Raw genomic sequence first — 20415 nt, 5'->3', positions numbered from 1 at the left:
TGCTTGAATCTTTTGCAGCAAAGTGCAAGCAGAGAAAGGTTATGGGGCCAGGACTGCAGTTCCCAAACCAGGCTCCATCTGTCCTGCTTATGTACACTAATATGTCTCCTTAACCATTTTTCCTAGATAATATTATTATTGTTCCTAAATTAAACTTCTTTTTTAATGTTATTTTTCAATGCTTCACATAAATGCTGTTTTGAAATTGTCTGAGTGGTCAAGCTGATTTAGAAAAGTGTGAATTTGTTTATCCAGCAACTTAGGAATTTTTACAGCAGTACTTAAAAAGTATTGATAAAACCTGCTGCAAGAATAACGCCATAATTCCAGTGAAGATGCTGAGAGATGCTGCTGGCAGCTTTTTACTGTGTTAGATAAATTGTGAAAAGATAACAGGACTCAAATCTGGGCAGATTTTAGTTTAAAGAGTTGTGGGCACACCTCAACAAAGATAATGCGTTACCTTGAGCTGAGGTACAGAAGGAAAGGAGAAAAATGGTTCCTACATGGAGGGAAAACAAAGACAATCAGAGCTTTCTTCTTGAGCAGCTGCAGCCAGTTCCACTAATGGAAGTGCAAGAGCAGAAACTGGCAGCACAAGGTATGCGTTCGTTTTTACAGATGGCAATGCAGACAAGTTGGTAATTGAGAAGGAAGTGGTGTACGTGAGCTGTGTGACGGGGGACAGCCCATTACAGTACTTTCCTGTGTAATTGACTCTGTGAATTATTGGAGGCAGGATTTCTATTCCTCTTGAATAGGTTTCAGTTGCTGCGAGGTGACATCATTCTTGTGCGGGAAATGCAGGTTTCCAGGTTGCTTTTTGCTGTTTGCTATTGGTCTTAATAAAACCTTAAAAAGCAAATTTTTGCGTTGCCTGCATGGTATTCTTTGTCATAGTGCTGATATTCAGTGGCAAAATACACCAGAGATGAGCCTATACCATAGTGTGCTGGCTGCTTTGAGGCACTGAAAGAGATTTAATGACAGTCACCTTGTGCAAATTGAAGGCTAAGACCATAAACATGCGTTATTTCCAGTAAAAGACAGTTGAAGGCAACTGCTTTAGAAGAAAAAAAAATCATGCTTTGTGTAAAATTATTAAATAATTCTTTAGCTCTTTGTAAACCAGACTAACACTTAGCTAATCAGAAAATATTTCTCTACAAATGCCTCATATCATAAGTGGTATAAATATATAAATAATTATACACATTTAAAAAAACATCTATTTATCTGTTTAGTCTTTGTCTTAGTCTTGGTCTTTTATCTATGTCAGAAGATCATATACACTCTTAACACACTATGTTTAAAAATTAACTGTAACTAACTGTGACATGGAAATCTCACCAGCAGAAAAAGTTTTATTTTTTCATATTTCTGCCACTGCAGATGTTGAGGGGGAGACTATAAAATTAAATTCCATAATTGTTTGGATCGACAAGGAAATGTGATTTGGACTACCTGATTTTCACTGATAAATGTTCACTGTAAAGTGTATTATGATTATTTAAGTGATCCTGTAGTTGCATATGGCTGTTAATAGAAGGTGGAAGTGATGGTAAATTCCTGCCTGTGGAGCTCAGGCTCTGGCTCAGGGTGGTGTCCAAAGCAAGGTCCTGCACAGTGGCAAAGGGTTGGGTCAGCTGTAACTGGAGGGAGGATGTAAAGCTGAGGAGGTGACGGCAAAAGAGTTCCAACAATTTACTGGCTTCTTTTCATCACTCTGTTTTTATTAATTTAGTAATTTATTTTGATCAGTCATTGTTTTGCTTCAGTACAAATCATCCTAAACTAGTATCTTACTTAACCGTTCTTGCTCAATGCAACACTAAAGGACTGTAGTTTGCTGCCTGGGTTTTGGGGTGGAGTTGTTTTTTGGGGGTTTTTTTGAGTAGTGAATACCGCTGTCTCAAAGGTAGCTTTACAAAATACAGCTTCAAATTCTGGGACAAAATCTACTCGTCTTCATTTTTGTTGCTGTTAAAAAATAATTGCATTTTACATGCGCATTAAAATATTTACTCTCCGTAAGGGATCAGGGGTAGGATTCTGAAAGGCTGTGCTAGCAGTAATGTTTAATTTACTGCCTGTGTTTTTTCTCTCCCTAAAACCTCCTTGATTCCTCTCATTAAAAGTTTATGGTACAGTATATATCATAAAAAGATGCTGTCACAATAGAGCATTAAGAATTCCACTAAACTTTCTATATGAACTAAGTGTGTAATTTTGACTTTCCTTTTTCGGCATTTTTACTTTCTTGTTACCTTGTGTTTCCTAATGTCATTCTTATGTGTCTTTCAAATACAGCTATTTAATGCAATTGTTCTTGAAAATGTCTTAGATAAAGAGTTCAGATTTGGCACATTAAATTGACTTAGAGGCATCTGCTAGCTCATACTTAAGGTTGAAAAAAAACTCTGCTTTTTGTGTTTCAGTTTTTCATTTCTGGAACAAAAATTTGCTATGTCTGGTGTATTCCTAAAAGCTAAGTTGAGGTTATAAAGGGAAGAAAACATCAATGAGTTTCTTTTTAATTTAGACATAGCTACAGCAAAAGCAACTAAATTTTTAAAATGTGAAAAACTTCACAGAAACATAGTTGTGTCTGTTTTCACAGTAGAGAGAGAAAGCAGTTTTGATTAAAAAAAAATTCAGAAAGTTCCAAGTACCTTTGCAACCTAACTAAACGAGGTCTGAAAGATGCCTTTCCCATCTTAAACAGAACATAGTGCTTACTCCAACATCATCCAGATGCTGTCTTGCTACTCAGGTTTTAAACTTTAATTAATCTAAACCTCACCAAAATACAAGATAATCAAATACCTGCTTATCTAAGGAGAACAAAGCAGGAATAACATAGTAGTGGAACAAGAAACTTTTTCATACTTACGGCAGTGCAAACGCAACAAAGATAGATGCAATCATGAGTGCTTTATAACATTTTTCTGTAATGTGTGGTAACAGCCCGATGATTAAAGGTATGAGCCCAGCTGTTTAGAACTGTTGCTCTCCACAGCCAGTCACCTGGCTCACATTGAGAATGCGTGCAGGTTTCTTGGAGCTCTCCTTTTGAACCTCCCCTGTTGCCAGAGAGCATCCAGAGCCGGCGCTTTGCCCTTTTCTCAGTGAGGTATATATGGTTGTATTCCCGACTTCATCGCTGGAAATGGGTCAGGCACATGCTTATTCTTGGGCAGCACTTATGATTTCGATGCACCTCATGTTCTGGAGCCATGATTACAGTGTGCTCTGTTTCTGGCACATGAGAGGGGCCAGAGATGGTAAAAAATCCACTCAGTCCTCATCATATCGTCATTTTGTGTTGGGGAAGTGAAAGTAATCAGCAATAAGGCAAGTTTTGTTGTGTCCAAAACCAAGAGGGTGATGTAAGAAAAATGCTTGGCTGCTGCTTGTGGAGCCTATTTGAGTTTCTAAAAGCATCTTCTGGCAGGAATTTTGAAAACAGGATGTATTTGGCACTAGCAGAGTGTCAGGCACTGTTGCTTCGTCTAGCTAGCTAAAAAGTCTCAGTTCCTGAGCAGTATTTTTGGCTGTGCTCTTACAGGATATATTTTGCTCCATGAAGTTCCACTGGAAAAAACCCCTGAAAGTTCAGTACATTATAAAATACTTTTAGTATAATGTGGAACATAGGTATTCTGCATGGCTACAAACTTTGGAATCATGTGAAGTGTAGAGTCAATCCTTTAAAATCGAAAGCAGTTTTTATGAAGAAGGGCCTGAGCCTGACAAGACATCTGAGAGGATCACTTGTTACCATATTTTCTCCTCATTTATTGTTTAGCAGAAACGACTGCTAATAATTGACTTGTTTCAATGAAACATTGGTAACTAGTGAAAATCATCTAAGGAGTTAAAAATAAAATTAGGCATTTGGGCTTGACGCAGTATATACCAAGTTTAAGACTTCAATTTGAAATGGTCAAGATACGAAACCATAAAAAATGTGAGTAAATACTCTGCATATCAAGGGTTGTTATGCAATTACATGCTTTCATCATGGTTCTTACTGAGCGAAAACAGTTAGTAGAGAGGTCTGCAAGACATATTCAGTGAATAATTACAAACTTTCATAACTTAGCTACATAGAAATAATAATCCACTTGTTCCTTTGCTACTACTAAAATACTAAAATGTGTGCATACTTTTTTTCCCCAGAGCAAAACCACTCTGTAGATTTGTTAGAAAGTTATCTGAAAAACTTGAAATCTCCTCTCCCCCCACTCCCCAGTTTGGCCAATCTCCAGATTATAAACAGCTGAACTGATTTAAATAAAGTTTTCAGTACCAAGGAAGGAAAAAAAAAAAAAAAGTTACATCTGGGCTGACAAAAACATACGCCAAGTTTCAGCCTAATGTGATTTGAGACAACTGGGATATTAAACGCCCAGACCTCAAAAATGAAATGGAAATAGAGACAGGCTCTTCTCTGCACTGGCCCCTTCAGGATTTGGGATTGTTATGTAGTGGCTGTAAGGCTCCAGATGATTAAAGCTTGACTTAGTAGATACATATTTTAGTTATTTACACCATTTTGGTTTATTCTTCCAAGGATGTACATGACATTTTCATTGATAACTCCATCTAGTGCTAGTGGCATTGATCACAGACTGAAACCTGTGGCTCAGACTCTCTCATGACTAGTCATGTTGACCTACCTTTACTATCCTGATTTAAGAAATTAACTGTCGTAAGATCACATTAGAAGTAGAGCAAAAGCTGTCTAACATATTTCTTGAGAATTCTGGTGGTGGTGCTCAGCAGAGCACAAGCCCATGGCTGGGTCTTATGGGGGCTGTGGGCCATAGCTGCTGCACAGACTTTGGTGGATTTGAGCTCAAGTGCCTGTTTGTTTGCCAGACTACCCAGAAAAGCTGTAATATTGACCAATATTATTGACTAGTTCAAGTGATGAGTGTGCAAAGCCAAACAGACCCATGCAGAAGTACCATCACTAGCGGTAGAATTGGTAATTAACATTTAGCAACAACAACAACAAAAATTTCTTTCTGCTGACCAATAACTTAGAAAACTTGGTCTATGAGAAGTAAAGGCCTAGGTTTTTGTTGGTTTTCTTTTTAAAAAATTGTGTTTGTTTAAGATAATAGGATTACTACATTGTAGGCTTTTAAAAAGGCCCTCAATTTTTTCCTTGCAGACATCAAAAATTCTGAAGTGTATTTTGACAAGCAGGTCCATTCTGTGGTTAGTAGCATCTGAGAGTCAAGAATCTGTTGTCCAATTCTGCTGTAGTCCTGTTTCGTGGCAGGAAATCCATTCTAAAGCTGTGTGTCTCCACTATAAATAGTGGTTTCATAACCAAAATGTTCAACAAAGTAGCAGCATTTGAGTTTTTCCAGAGGTGATTTAATTCTTCATTTATTAGTATATGTAAGCTACGTTGAAACACTTAAGTACTGAAGTAATCAATGTTGATTATCCTGTAAAGTCCTTAAATAATATAGAAATAGGAGAAAGTAAAGAAAGATAAGATGCAACACAGAACAGCACAAAAGATGAATTTCCATACTTTGCATTAAATTTAGGGAAGGATGTTTAGCTGGACTACTTGAAATTTTAAACAGATAAATATTTTTAAGTAGTGGATAAGATTTCAATACATACAGCTACTACTGTGTATTTTGTAGGCTTGTCATCTGTAGTCATTGTGCGATTTCACTGCAACTAATACCCTGTTTGAATTAGATCTTTCTTTAGAAAAGAGAGAAAAATTAAATTGCTTTTATCAATGTTTTATAGATACACTAGCTCCATTCCATTTAATCATGAAGATTTCTGTGTAACTTTAACTTTTGTCCCTCTTCAGGTGTGTAGAAATGCATACAAGCTTGACTGCTCTCTCTATATTTTAATAGTCTTTAATGACTTTTTAGAGGGTACTTCCCAAATTCAGGGAACACAAACAGAAATAAAACGGTGGAAAGACTGACTCAGATTAAAGCTCCACTTGGTTAATACACCACACCAAGAAACTATAGGCCAGGAGACAAGTAGGAATGAAAAGGAGCAGTTCTGCAGTTGCAGCTGAATCCTGGCTGTATACAGTCATTTCCGCTTGGAAACTTCTCACCCTCCAAGCGCACCAAATTGGGATTAGTCAAGTGATGCTTTTATTGTACTCTGATGGAAAGTATTTCAGCAGCCAGGTGAAGCTGGTCAATGATATCCAGCCACAAAAATAATTAGGACTTTCAATGTACTTGTAGATGACTGCACCTTTCCAGGGTGAGCTGAATCTCACATGCACATCTAGTTAGATGTTTGCTGAAGGACATCAACTACCATTTAGTTCTCCCCTTAGCTACATTGAGAAAAATGTCATTTACTGCTACATCTGATTTAAGAGACAAAGTAGGGGATGATGTAAGGGGGTGAGAAAGAGATTATCTTGATGACAATCATGATTTTATTTTATCACTTTAAAGTAGCACAACCTGCTCTACAAATGAAATTGTGTTCTTGGTTTAAAAGGGCAATTGTTAGCCTGACTTTGTGCTCACTAAAAACATTTCCCCAATCTTGTTAAATTATTGCACTCATTTCAGATTTTTATGGCTGTGCAGCTTACCAGCCCTCATTTCTTTACGTTTCATTCATTTTCCTTGTATTGATGATTAATGGAGGATGTCGAACGTTAGAGTGAGCAGGCATCAGCAAATGCAAGATCATAATTAGTTTAGCTGACGAGGGCCTCTGATAGCACTTGCATCTGGATGGAAAAATTACCCTATAGGGAACTGGCTGCTCACCAGGTCTTTTTAGTGATACATTGTGAAACACCCGATGAATCAAATGCCCTTTCAATGCCAAGAAAGTGTTCCAGTCTTGAAGCCAAAATTATGTCTGCAGAAAGCTTTCCATTTGAAATGTATCAGAGTACAATTATAACCATTGTATTTTTTTGGCATGAACACCACTCTTCTTCAGCATGAACTAAAGTTAAATAAATTACTTAAATTTTATGAAACCCTGAATTTTTTACTTGTAGTGTTAGTAATTTTTAATTTATAATAAAATTAGTTTTCACTCTGACTGTTTTTCCCCGTACTCACTCATTCTTATCTTAGATGCTGAAGGTTTTCTTACTGATATTTTTTTTCCCTTTGCAAAAAGGGAACAGAGTGAAAATTTGGATTTTCTTCTCAGCAAAAGAATTCCATTTCCTGCTTATTATTATTTGGGCCTGCAGACACAGCCTGACTTTTGTTTAAATGAGAAGTTTAATGAAATCATTACTCCATAGAAAAAATTTAATGAGCAAAACTCATAAACATGCCTACTTTTAAATATTCCTGGATCATTATGAAAGCTGATGAGTGAACAGTTCAGTGTGGTTAAAATCAATTTGTATTTAGGGAAGCTTTACTGTGCCCTTCTTCACCTGACTAAAATAAAATAAATAAATCTGTATGTTGATGAGACAGTATTTTCTGGGGTTTCAAATGAAGTTCAGAAAAGGTCTCATTCAAGAGTACTGTACTTTTATTTGTTCATAGTGGGCTGCAGGAATACATGGTAGCTTATACTGATTTCAGAACTAAGTGGAAAAGACTGGAACTGAATATCATGTATTCAAGTATAATCTCTGTTAAAGGAATTAGTATGACACAGGTATAAACTGTAATTAATTGAACTGGTGGTGTTTCAGAATTCTTGTTACCAATCACACTCTAAAATAAAGCTTGCTAAAAAGAAGTAATCTGTTGTGAAACCAGGAGAGTTTACAGAATATTCTGTCAGCTTCCAAGGGGGTTTTCAGAATTTGCTGTTTAGAAACCATCATTAAATGCACAAAACCTGAAGTTCAAAAAGTTAAAGTTGTTATTCTGAAAAGGCTTTGGTGTTTCACACACCTCATCCATCACTCTGGGGTTAATTATAATGAAAATCAGTGGTGCCTATTAAGCACAATTGAACCTGACCTCATTATGGGCAGTGTGGTTTTATACTGTCATTGTTGCCAGTCTAGAGACAAAACTCCTGTGTTGATTTGTCCTAACTCCACAGCTCATGTGACTCACCTCTGACCTGTTTTTTTTCCCTTTTTCTTGCTGTTTCAGAGACGTAGAGGCTCGGGTGTTTTCTGTGCCAATTGCCTGACCACAAAGACCTCTCTCTGGCGCAAGAATGCGAACGGTGGATACGTATGCAACGCGTGTGGCCTCTACCAGAAGCTTCACTCGGTAGGAAGAACTTCTCCGTTTGTTCAGGAGGAAAAAGAGCTGCACAGCTAAGCTGGGCAGCTGTGGTCTTGTCTGGTTGTGTGATTAGTACCACTCCCTGGCCTGCAGTTAATTTCCTAACAGGGTTTTGCAGAATGGTCACTTTGGGATCAGATGTGATTCATTATGAAACGGCCTGGGATGCTGTGAGTAGATGTGTTTGAGATCACCAGTGATGCATTTAATTATTTTGATACAGAATGAGGGGATAATTACTTATTTTCTGGGAATTCCTTTTAAAGGCATCATAATATGTTGTGATGAAAGCTCTCTAAATTCTAGAGTCCTCATAATAGGACTCAAAATTCTTGAAATTAGACATCACATCTATATTAAAATATCTCTCGAAACAGTTTTTGTATACTTTGACATCCCTTACCTCCTGTATTCTTGATAGTATATTTCCTGGAGATAAGGGGTGGGGGGTTTTGTGTTCTTTTTTCTACAGCTCCTAAAGTCAGCTGGAAGATAAATAACTCAACAAGGAAGCTATTCACTTGAAGGCACTCATCACTTGGTGAGTGGAAGATTCACCATCCCTCAGGATCAGTCAGGGAATAAATTATGATTATGGCCTGTCTATATTGCTTTTCATCTTATTGACATTTGACTTGATCCTGAAAGATGTTGAATATTCTGGTCCAGGTCCAGGAAAGCCATACTGAAGTGTTTCCTTGGATCAGTGCCAAAATGCTTGGAATCTTTTAGGTTAAGACCCACTGGTTAAATATTAAATTATATGTCTTTATTAGGCACACATAGGAGAGTCAGGTGACTAATTAATTAATTTTTACAACATTCCCATGAAATTCAAAAGTGTTACTATTATTCAGAAATGGAAACCGAGGTAGTCTTTGGGAGTTTGCCAGGGCAATCTATCAGATCAGGCTTAGAGCCTAACTCAGAAATAAATGTGGTGGCTGAGAGTGTGCATATTTTAAAACATTTTCCAGAAATTAAATTTGAGACATAAGTTTCTCAATGGTCTTGTCTATTGCCCATACAATAATCCTGTTTACACAACATCCTGCCAAACCAGCCCACTTAATAAAGCAAGAAAAGAAAAATTAAAATTTTCAAAAGCATCATGACTATCAGCAGTCTGAAGGGTTGGCTCTGTTTGCCATGTGTGTCATTCTGGGGTCACTCACTGTTTTTAAGGACCAGAATAACTCAGTCAGGCTAATAATATCTAAGGAGATGGACTAATGCATGGTCATGACCAGCATCTTGGCTGGGTCTTGCTCCAGGTATCATCTTCCTGGACACCTCTCCAAGTTGTAGATAGAATATCTAATTTGAGGAAATTGATCAGTGGTGAACATCCACAAAGATTTTAAGAGGGGCAGTTTGGCTTTTTAATTTGACATTTGAGTCTGGTTATTTTTAGAACTTCCATTTACAGACTCCTTTTTCCCTTTCTTAAGTATACTTTTCTCAGCTGTAGTGTTGGATCTTACCACGATTTTCAGCATAACTTTTTGAGTAGATAAAAGCTACAAGAACCAGTTTTGAATTCAAGCACAACTTGGATCATCCTTATGAACCAGTAGGAATGAACTAGTGCACTTCCAGTAACATTTATTAGAAATACAATGTCAAAGTTTATTTTATGCATCTCAAAAGCAAGAAGCTGGCACTATCTCTCAGCTCCACTGTTCAAGCATGGCAATAAGCTGCCTTTCAGTAGACATTTGACATTAATATCTTCTATTGAACTTTGACCAAATGAACGAAAAGAATTTAATTAAGCCCTGCTCTGCTGTGGTATGATAGAAACGCCTTTATAAGTAGGAGTCTGAAATAATCCAGCAAATCTCTCCTGTGGGACACCTTTTGAGACAGTCCCATGCAAAGGGTTGCTCTTTAACTGACACCAGAAAGATGAAAGTTTCTTTTATCTGTCTGCCTGTCTGTTCAGGAAAAATTGCAGTAAGTATGTGTCATGTATGGTTTTGAATTAAGGGGTCTAGGATGATGCAGTTATTAGGGAAATGTCCAAAACTATTTTCAAGTGAATAGAATTCCCTTCTGTATGACCCCTGTTCATTTAAATTATGCAACACTTCTGAGCAAAACTCACCTGTACCTTTCTTAGCTCCCTTTTGATTGGATTATTACTGTCTAGCACTACCATCCTCATTAATTCAAGCCTAAGGTTCCTTTTTGGCTTTCATTTAGTAAGAAGAAAAATCTGTGATTTATCAGATACTACTAGGTGATAGTGACTGACAAACGTTAACATGGTAGTGATTTCTGCTATAAGTTACATTTCCATTTCTATGATACACTTGAATGATTTTTTCAGTGTGTTTTCAAAAGTGTTCCATCTATCTAAGGGGTAATTTACATTAAACTTGCCACATTTTTCACATTTTTCTCCTTTAATGCAAACAACTATGTTAAGAAATGTGTAATTATAATCCAAGAGTCTATTATTAAAATAGTTTTGGTGAAAAACTGCATTTTACTGCAAACATATACACAGTATTTACATTTGCTGTCTCCCCAGAGTCATGAATTTGACCATTATTGTTGTGGTGCTGTACTTAGTTTTTAAATAGCTTGAACTTGGTCATGGAACACTATGTTTTGTTCTATGGTGATTCCTTGACAACATCCTTGGACTAATGCAGTGAAGAATTGCAACATATTCTAGGATTAGTCTAGAGGAGGCTCCACTTTCCCATAGCATTTGAGAAATCTAATCACAATAATTTATTGAAGCATTTGTTGAATTTTTTTGTTTTATTTTTTTTTTAAGTTACTCATATTATTGCAGTGGGGAGATTGCCAGTTGATACAAATATGGCAGAAATATTTGTGTTCATCTTCAATATATTCAATATATTATGTTATATTATTAACATATAATTAAGGATCTGATATAGGCCATTTTAAAAGTAAAGTTTTGGTAATGTTTCCACTATATTCTAAATTTAATGCTCCACTGAAAATCAAGAAGTAATGTTAAACTTTTCTATTTGCCTTGGTTATAACCAAATACAGGATATTTTTATCTATACCTTGCTACTATGAATAAGGAAAATGAGTAGATTTACAGCACTAAAGACTACTTTTTTAATCATCTAATGGCTGGTTTAATCAGATCAGTGCAGTCATTGGCAAACTGAAGAATTATAAAGTGGAACCTATAATAACTTTGAATAGCTGGAGCCTCAAGTAAGTGAGGTAGGAGATGTTTCTCAGGTGGGAAGATGTTTCTTTCAACTTCTTCCATAATCAGATTTCATACCTGTAGCATGAAGAGTAAGACTAAAAGTATTTCCAAAATATTGGAGGGGTATCTGGAAGCCATAAAAAATGGTCTGTAGTGTTTAACATCTAATAAGAACAACAACAACTTTATAAGATCTCACACAGCATCTGAGTTACAGTTGTCATAAAAAGGCAAGGAAATTATACAGACCTTATAAAACAAGTATATGCCTATGCATATTAATTGACTATTGATTGTGCAAACTATAATCTTTATCTGAATAGAATTTGCATAGAAAATATTGCAATTTTTTTTAGCACGATTTTGTCATAACTTTGTGTGAGGAGGTTGGTTCAGGTGCTATTTTTCTGCCAAGTTTAAATTTCTCTTATTAAAAATCTAAATCAAAGTGTGTATATACTTCTGGTTCAGCATTTTAATAGAAAGTAAAATCTTTAAAAATAGAGGCACTGGCTTAAATGCAATTAACCATTAAGAGTATGCCAACCGCAGGAAAATAAATAAGTGAAAGGAGAGAAATATGGCAACTCAAGAGAGAGACTAAATCTCTACAAATAATAGAATGGGTGCTCTTCCAGCTCTGGATGTTTTCCTATTAGCTTGAAGTTAGGAGTATATTAAAAATTTAGTTACATTCAAGGTACAGATTACTTTGGATATTGACTGTAAGCCAAAATTAAATCTGCTTTTTTAAACAATGTCAAAATTTCTAAATAAACATAATAGTGGAATACTGAGGCTGGGGGCACTTTTCTGGCCTCCAACCAAAAGAGGATTATATGCCTTTGGGAGGAAAAATGTCATCTGCCAGCACACCAAACTGAATGACTTTTAGGTAGTTTGTGTTGCTCTACCATCTGCCCTGTAGAGAAACATACTGAAGGCTCAGCACCATTTTTCATTCAGATATTATTGTTTTTCTCTTGGGGAGCCTTTAAAAAAGGAAACCTAACTGCTGTCCTTCCTTTTACCATTATTTTGTTTTCCACACAAAAGTATTTTCACTTCTTCTCTATACAGGCCACTTTACATGAGCTGGTGTGGGGTAGCAGCAAATGGAACAGGATCCTCACTTGGTTCTCACTCTGCCTCTTTGTGACACTTACTTCTTTACAGATCCCTTTTGCCCTGCCTTCAGGGGATGCCTTCTCTCCCTCATGACTTAGTAGCACATCAGTAACACCTAGAAAGAGATGCAGCTGGGGTGAAGGAGGGGGAGTTGATACCAAAGGCAGACCTTCTGGTGCATAGTTTTCCTGGGCTTTCTTCTCCATCTTTCTTAGTCCCTTTCCAGCCACCCTAATCCCACTCAGCACACAGTGGACCTGCAGCCCTTTTGCTTTGTGACAGCAATGGTGGTCAGCAAGCCCTGTGTGTGCTTGTGTTTTCTGTCCATGTCAGAGCAGGGTGAGTATGAAGGTAAGTTCTTTGCTGAGTTCTTGTCCCAGTGGGAGCTGTGCAAGCCCCTGCCTGAGAGCAGCTCTGGTGGCATGATGCACAGGACACCACTAGTGCATAGGGCATTGCATCTCACACCTCACCCCCAGCTCTCAGCACCCACTTTCAACGTCTCCCATAGAATTTTTTAGGACTAAGAGGTAATAAATGGTTTGACAGCTTGCATACTTCATGTCTTTTTAAGTAAATAGGTACGGGATGTCTAAGACAGTTGACTCAGGTTGATAAAACAAGCCATTTTATAGTTTACTTTCAGCATCAGGGGCCATGAACCAGCATTTGGATTGAAATTTGGTCATTCCCATGACACTGTTGTCATATAGCTCTTCACAAAAGAGAAGATAAATATGCATGAGCATGGTCTTGCAGATTGTTTAATGTGTCTTCCTTTTTTCCTTTTGTTCATTCTCTGTGTGTTTCATGCAGACTCCCAGGCCTTTAAACATCATTAAACAGAACAATGGTGAACAGATCATTAGGAGACGAACAAGAAAGCGCCTTAACCCGGAGGCACTTCAGGCTGAGCAGCTAAACAAACAGCAGAGGGGTAGCAGTGAGGAGCAAGTCAATGGAAGCCCCTTAGAGAGGAGGTCAGAGGATCATTTACCTGAAGGTCATCAGAGAGAAATTCAGCTTCCCAGCCTCAGTAAATACGAGGCCCCAGGTTCATTGACTAAAAGCCATTCTGCTCAGCAGCCAATATTGGTCAGCCAAACTCTGGATATTCACAAAAGGATGCAACCTTTGCACATTCAGATAAAAAGTCCTCAGGAAAGTACTGGAGACCCAGGAAACAGTTCATCGATATCAGAAGGGAAAGGAAGCTCAGAGAGAGGCAGCCCGATAGAAAAATACATGAGACCTGTGAAGCACCCAAACTATTCTCCACCTGGAAGCCCTATTGAAAAATACCAGTACCCACTTTTTGGACTTCCGTTTGTACACAATGACTTTCAGAGTGAAGCTGACTGGCTGAGATTCTGGAGTAAATATAAGCTGTCTGTTCCTGGGAATCCACACTACTTGAGTCATGTGCCTGGCCTACCAAATCCTTGCCAAAACTATGTGCCTTATCCCACCTTTAATCTGCCTCCTCATTTTTCAGCTGTTGGATCAGACAATGACATTCCTCTTGATTTGGCGATAAAGCATTCCAGACCTGGGCCAACTGCAAATGGTGCCTCCAAGGAAAAGAGTAAGGCACCACCAAATGTAAAAAATGAAGGTCCCTTGAATGTAGTAAAAACAGAGAAAGTTGATAGAAGTACTCAAGATGAACTTTCTACCAAGTGTGTGCACTGTGGCATTGTCTTTCTGGATGAAGTGATGTATGCATTGCATATGAGTTGCCATGGTGACAGTGGACCTTTCCAGTGCAGCATATGCCAGCATCTTTGCACGGACAAGTATGACTTCACAACTCACATCCAGAGGGGCCTACACAGGAACAATGCACAAGCTGAAAAGAATGGAAAACCTAAAGAGTAAACCTTAGCACTTAGCACAATTAAACAGAAATAGGTTTCCTTGATGGGAATTCAATAGCTTGTAATGTCTTGTGAAGACCTATAAAGCACTTCATATAGAGAGCATGCCTTATCCAATATTAAATCCCTTGTTATTTTCTTTTTTTTTTCCTTTTTTTTTTCCTTTTTTCCTTTTTTTTTCTGTTTTTTTTTTTTTTTTTTTTCCTTTTAAATGAGTGGGTTACCAAGAGAAAAGAACAGTTGGATGGTGGCCAGAAGGGGAGGAAGATAATTCAGTGGGACATGGCCCACCAAAGCTAGCCAGAATGCAGTGAATCATGCCGAATAACCTTGAGAAAATTTTACTGGACAATTTATACCTCTGCTGTTGTGTAAGAGACATAACTGGCAAGAGTGCAAAGATGTGTATATGTATATACTGCTGCAGGGGTGTAGTGAACATATGCACATTGTATATAAGAACTAGACATGTTAAATATACACATGTTAAAAGGTCATTTTCTTTTCTTTAATTTGGGCAAATTTCTGCCCTACAACATGCCTTAGGATCACATTGTCCTCAGAGCTTTGGCAGCAATGTCATCTATGTGTTTCTCAGACTCAGCTGATTTTTAGCTACCATTTTATCACTACATTCTTTCTGGCACACTTTAGTCTAGGAAAACCATTTTGTGCAAGTGAATTCTCTAATACAGAAGCCACACTCCAGGTTTAATTTGCATAGAATAAGGTAACCTGCTGTATTTTATTTTAATATATTTTTAATATATTACACTTCTAAACCTTAAAGTCTAAGGTTACTTCTCCACAGGCTTAACATTGCTATACATACCAGTCAATCCCTTCAGTAGACTTATACCAGCTTTTGCTAAGTAGCATTAAATGTCTTCATAGTACTTTTTAATACTTAAAGCTTTTTAAAATCTATCCATGAAGGGAAAGCTCCTCAGCATAACTGCTCAGGGAAATAGGGCTAAATAACTAAATATTAAATAATTGGTTAAAGGTGCTGTTAGACGAGCCTCCATGCTTGCTACAAGGGTGTACAAGAACTGACTTTAATCATTTTCATTATAGTGTCCCAACCAGTAGTTTATTATTTTGCCACAGGGATGTAGAAGATATTACAAGCTACTGGATGCACTGTCAGATTAACTTATTTCATTAAAGAAGTTGGGAGAACAAATAGAAAAAAAACCTTATTTTTCTAGTAAATATTAATGTATTACATTTCAAATAATGGTGCCTGACATATTGAATAATTATTTTCTACAGTGTACGTATGCAACAAAGATATTCCATCATGCATTAGAGTCAGTTCTGGCTCTGCCTCGCTGTTTACATTTGCAAATGTAGCAAACAAGGTAATGAAGCAACTATTTCTATTGCAGTAGGTATCTTTTTTTCTGTGTGTGTGCATTAAAGTTGTAAACGATAACATGAAATGAATGAAATTTGTTGATATTAATGGTATGAAAAACAAGAAGGAAATGAAAATATTTTTATGCCTACTTAGGAAAAAAGGGTAGCACTATTCATTCCAAGTACTTTTGTATTCTTAAGCTCTTAACTCACATTGTTATGCTTAAAATGATAAACATATATCCTCTTTTTATTGCTTTGTCTGTGTTTCAGAAGAAACATTTCAGAAATTATTTTGATAAGTGCTGTTTGACGATGCAGCACTGATATTTTATTGCATTCTGTAGTAGCATTGCACTCCATTTTTACAATATTACGCAGTTGCTTTTTTGTTTTGTTTGGGTTTGTTTCTTTTTCGCAGTGCAGGGTCTTAGTTCCTTATGGTTGGATGGCAGGTGTAGCTCAACTGGTTCATGAATGTTGCAGCGAATGAAGTTTAAAATGTCTTTCTGATATTATGTTGTCTTTTATTTCTCCATTCATGCATTTTATTTTTTAAAACGTTCTATAAAAATATCTCTGGACGAAGTCCTCTCTTGAGATTATATGTAAAGGGTCCTATTCTGATCTCACTTACATGCCGCCTTTCTCAGATTTTCATGTAATTGAACTAAAGCATCATAAAAAACAAAAAAAGTTCTTGTATTTAACTTACCTGAGTCTCACCACTCTCCCTTCTAGTATTTGGTGCACTTATTAAGATACTTTACCAGATAAACAGGGAGGTGGAAAATAAAAGGAGAGGTGATAGGAAATGTCTTATAGGGGTTGGCAAAAGGAAAACCAGGAGGGAACTGCCTAAACATTCAGCACTTTGATAGTCTTTTGAGAAATAATGTGCCTAAAGCAGCTGGCAGCAAACATCACCAAGCATGAGAGGCACTTACACAGTTGATCAGCAAAGGTCTCGCTGACCTTGGCAGTATTTAGGTGTTATATTTTCACAGAGGTGAAACATTATTGCACAGTTTCTCTGTTAGGCACAGACAGGCTATTGTTCAGCATTAGGCTGCATTCCTTCCTGCTCCACCCATTGCTTCTTTACTGGTGAGCAGCATATGGAACATCCCACTCAATCTGCTCTGGTTGAGTTCTGTAACCCTTCAGTAGTGTTCTAGGTTAGCAAAGGATGTTGGGCCACATTCTTCTATTTTTTAGATGACTCTCCAGCTTGATACCAGTGACAAAGTCTGGTTATGTTTTTACTATTGTTCTCCAATAATAAGTTCTGACTTGGTTTATGTGGATTTATTTTTGTTGGGTACTTTCTGTTTCTTTTTTTTTTTTTTTTTTTTTTTTTTTTTTTTTTTTTTTTTTTTTCTGTGGGGACTGAAATAGATTGCCCTCATTTTGTTACATCAGGGTGCAGTGTGTGTCCTTCTCAGCTTTTCCAAGGAAGGTGTTCTGCTCAGCAGTGATTTTTATCGGCTTCAAAGGTAGCTGCCTGCCGATTTCCAGTAGTTACTGGTTTGACTTAGTTCACTTGAGACCTACCAGTTCCTCTGGCTTCTTCATTGATAGAAGCTGCATCTTCAAGGCAAAATATTTTAGAGGGACATGATCACTGTAAGACTTGAGAGCTACCCTGAACTTCATAACACTTCTTGCTAAACTCAGAAGCAGAGGCAAATTAACAGGAAATACACATATTTGGGGATGGATATTCAGGGTTTGGGGATGAGGAGAAATGAAATCTTATGAGTGCAAAGAACAAGACAGAGTTTTGAATGTTACTATTGCACACCTAGATGGTGCAAATAAAATTTGAAAAAAAGTTCATTGTTCTTGCCATGACATATTGAGATGTTCTAAGATTTCTGCATTTTAAGAAATAGGATTTTGCTATAGCCTGTTCTCTTTGATTGGGATAGGGGGAGCACAGTTTTGTTTCTTAACAAAAAAGAGGTTACTCCATCCATCTTCCAGACCCCTTCACAATGGGAACTAATACAAAAGAAAAAAAAAAAATCTTGACACTGGAAAAGAATAATCTTATTTAATAACTTTCAGATGGAAAGCAATGTTAGCACACACAAGTAATTACTGCACCCGCTGTGTTTCAATCAACTTACAGCACTAAAAATTGAACTTTGAAACAATCAGTCTTTGCTCTCAATTTGTCAGTAGCTTCAAGGTAGTGAACTTCTCTTACTAAAGTAATGGTAGATTAAGATCTTAAAACGTGTCTCAAATTGGACAACCAAATAAATAGATATTTCAAAACTAGAGGACTCGTGATGCCTGTCACTAATCAGATTGTGGAGCAGGCACAATGTTTCCAGTAACTCTCTGTATAGATGGAGCCATCCAGTGACATCATCTGCAAACCAGATTGTTCTGTCTAAGATGTCACTCCATGGCTGCTGCCCCCTCAGTGCTGCAGTTGAAGATGTTCCACAGTTTGTGTTCAGGTGCTAAACTTGGAGTACTTTCCAAAAGAAGTTTTGCACCTAATTGCCACCGTGCTGATGAAACTCCTCCCTGCATTTTTCATTGACTATCCAGAAGGGGGGAAAGACAGTGGATGCACATATCTTGGTTTTGCCTAAAAAAGACATTGTTGTCTGTTGTGACAGTTTTAAAGAGAGGGAAAATTGAGACATCACAAAAGGTTGAGACACACTGTGAGCAATAGATTATTTTTGCAGTTAGAGGGGCAGCAGAATAAGTGATGATGCTGATTGTATACAGTGCTGAAATAGTGATTGTGCAATGGGAAAAACTGATTTGGCAACTGTGGATTAATACTCAGTTCAGGGACAGACTTTCAAGTCCACCCTTGGACTGGACATTTGTTTTGTAGTCATAACTACTTGTTTTATGTGCTAAGGATGTTGTCTACCATCTGCTTTTTGCCCAGTATGTCTAAATATGTTCTCATTTTTGCTCCTGTATTGATTTTTCTTGGCTGACTTTGCATGCTAATTCCTAATACTGGTCAGGAAAAGCCAAGGAGATTAGAAGGTCGCTTCTGTGCAGCCAGAAGGGTAGATATATTTCCTTCTGCTTCTGTGGAGACAGTTATGCTTGGCAAAGAGCAGTGAGCAATTTGTCAGCATATCCCAAATGTGATAGATAAGTGAGAAATCCCTTCTAAACTTTTCTCTAAAGTTAAGATGGGCCAAGTAGAATTATTTACTTAATTTTCTCACCTCAGAATAGGATTCCTCACTACCCTCTTCCTCACAGTTTTTATTCCATTCAGCCAGCTCTGGAAAGCTGGCAGTTGGGGAGATGCTACCTGTATAGTAATCACACACACCCCAATTTACTTTAAGAGGATAAAAGACAATAATTAAATGGCTGACTGCCAGATAAGTACCACTTTCACTTAATTCTTTGTTACACAGTAAATTCCTTTACTAGAAAGCAAAATTACACTTGGTAAAGTAAAAACATAGTAACAGCTACCACAGTTTTTCATTCCTATCATTTTGGCCTCTGAGCTCTGTCTAGGAGAACAGGAGAAAAGGAAACATCTCAAAATGCCATTGTAAATTTAGCTTATAGAAAATTCACCAGCAGGAAAAGGAAAAAAAAAAAAAAAAAAAAAGAAAAAAATTGCTTCATAAAGAATGACTTCATGTTGCTAAAAACCATCATTAAACTTGTAGCCCTGATTTGACTCTAGAATGCTGGCTCTTAATGTTTTGTCCTTACAACACATGGATGTGTTTTTTGTTCTGTTTTGTTTTGGGTTTTTTTGTTTTGTTTTGTTTTTTGGTTTTCATAGTGCATGTTCATTTCTACTCACAAACATGTTCTTGGTGTATTTCTTATGCAAACAATCTTCAGGCAGCAAAGATGTCTATTACATCTAAACTTGAATAATAAAGTTTTACCACCAGTTATAAATCAGATTTGTGTCGTTGTTTCTGGGGAGAATGTAATGTCATAGTGTCACTACACATAGAGGGGTTGGGGAGGAGAACAATCTGGAGTCAAGCTGCTCTGGGAGCACGATGGGGCCTGACAGCATCTCTGAATAATGGCTGGTGATTATGGCTGAAAGGCAGTGGCAGCATTGCTCAAATGGGAAAGGCATGAAAAGGGAAGAGCTCCTTCAACAACATATCAGCCCTGTCAGTCCTTCTGTACTAAGGGCTCTAGATGTGATCCAAATCTCATTCAAGTTAATGACAGGATTTGAATAAAAGTCTCTTATAATGGAGTTTGAACATTTTTCAGCACTCCATCATCCTGGCATGACATTACTGGCTTTATTCTCCTGCCCCAAGAAAGAAAGGCTGATGCTGAAATGTGATCAGGTGCTCAGGGTCACCAGGTATACTCCTCATTCAAAATTCATGGTGGTCTTGAAATTTCAATTCCTGATACTCACAGTGGTTTCACATCATGCCCACCACAGCTCTTCCAGGAAATGCTGCTGGCTCCCATCACACAGGTTATTGACCCAGTGGTGACTCAAAAACAGAGAATACCACCTACAATGTTGCTGCCACCACTTCCTTCAGCAGCCTTGGAGGTTTCCTCAGAGATCCCAACCAAAGCACTGACCAAGTCAGCTCAGCCTGGCATT

General features: G+C 37.4%; 1 protein-coding gene across 5 annotated transcripts in view; it reads left to right on the top strand.

Moving 5' to 3' along the window:
• The window catches only part of TRPS1 (transcriptional repressor GATA binding 1), a 211978-nt gene extending 192248 nt beyond the window's left edge, over positions 1-19730 (top strand). For all 5 annotated transcript variants that reach the window (XM_079301603.1, XM_079301605.1, XM_079301604.1 and 2 more), the window contains 2 exons: positions 8106-8228; positions 13393-19730. In XM_079301603.1, coding sequence (XP_079157729.1) covers positions 8106-8228; positions 13393-14454 — 1185 coding nt within the window. In that variant the 3' untranslated portion in view covers positions 14455-19730. The remainder of the gene's footprint in view (positions 1-8105; positions 8229-13392) is intronic.
• The last annotated feature ends 685 nt before the right edge of the window (positions 19731-20415 follow it).

This window comes from Erithacus rubecula, assembly GCF_903797595.1.
Source record: "Erithacus rubecula genome assembly, chromosome: 3".
NCBI classification, from domain to species: Eukaryota; Metazoa; Chordata; class Aves; order Passeriformes; family Muscicapidae; genus Erithacus; species Erithacus rubecula.
This window is presented reverse-complemented; position numbering and strand designations above follow the sequence as displayed.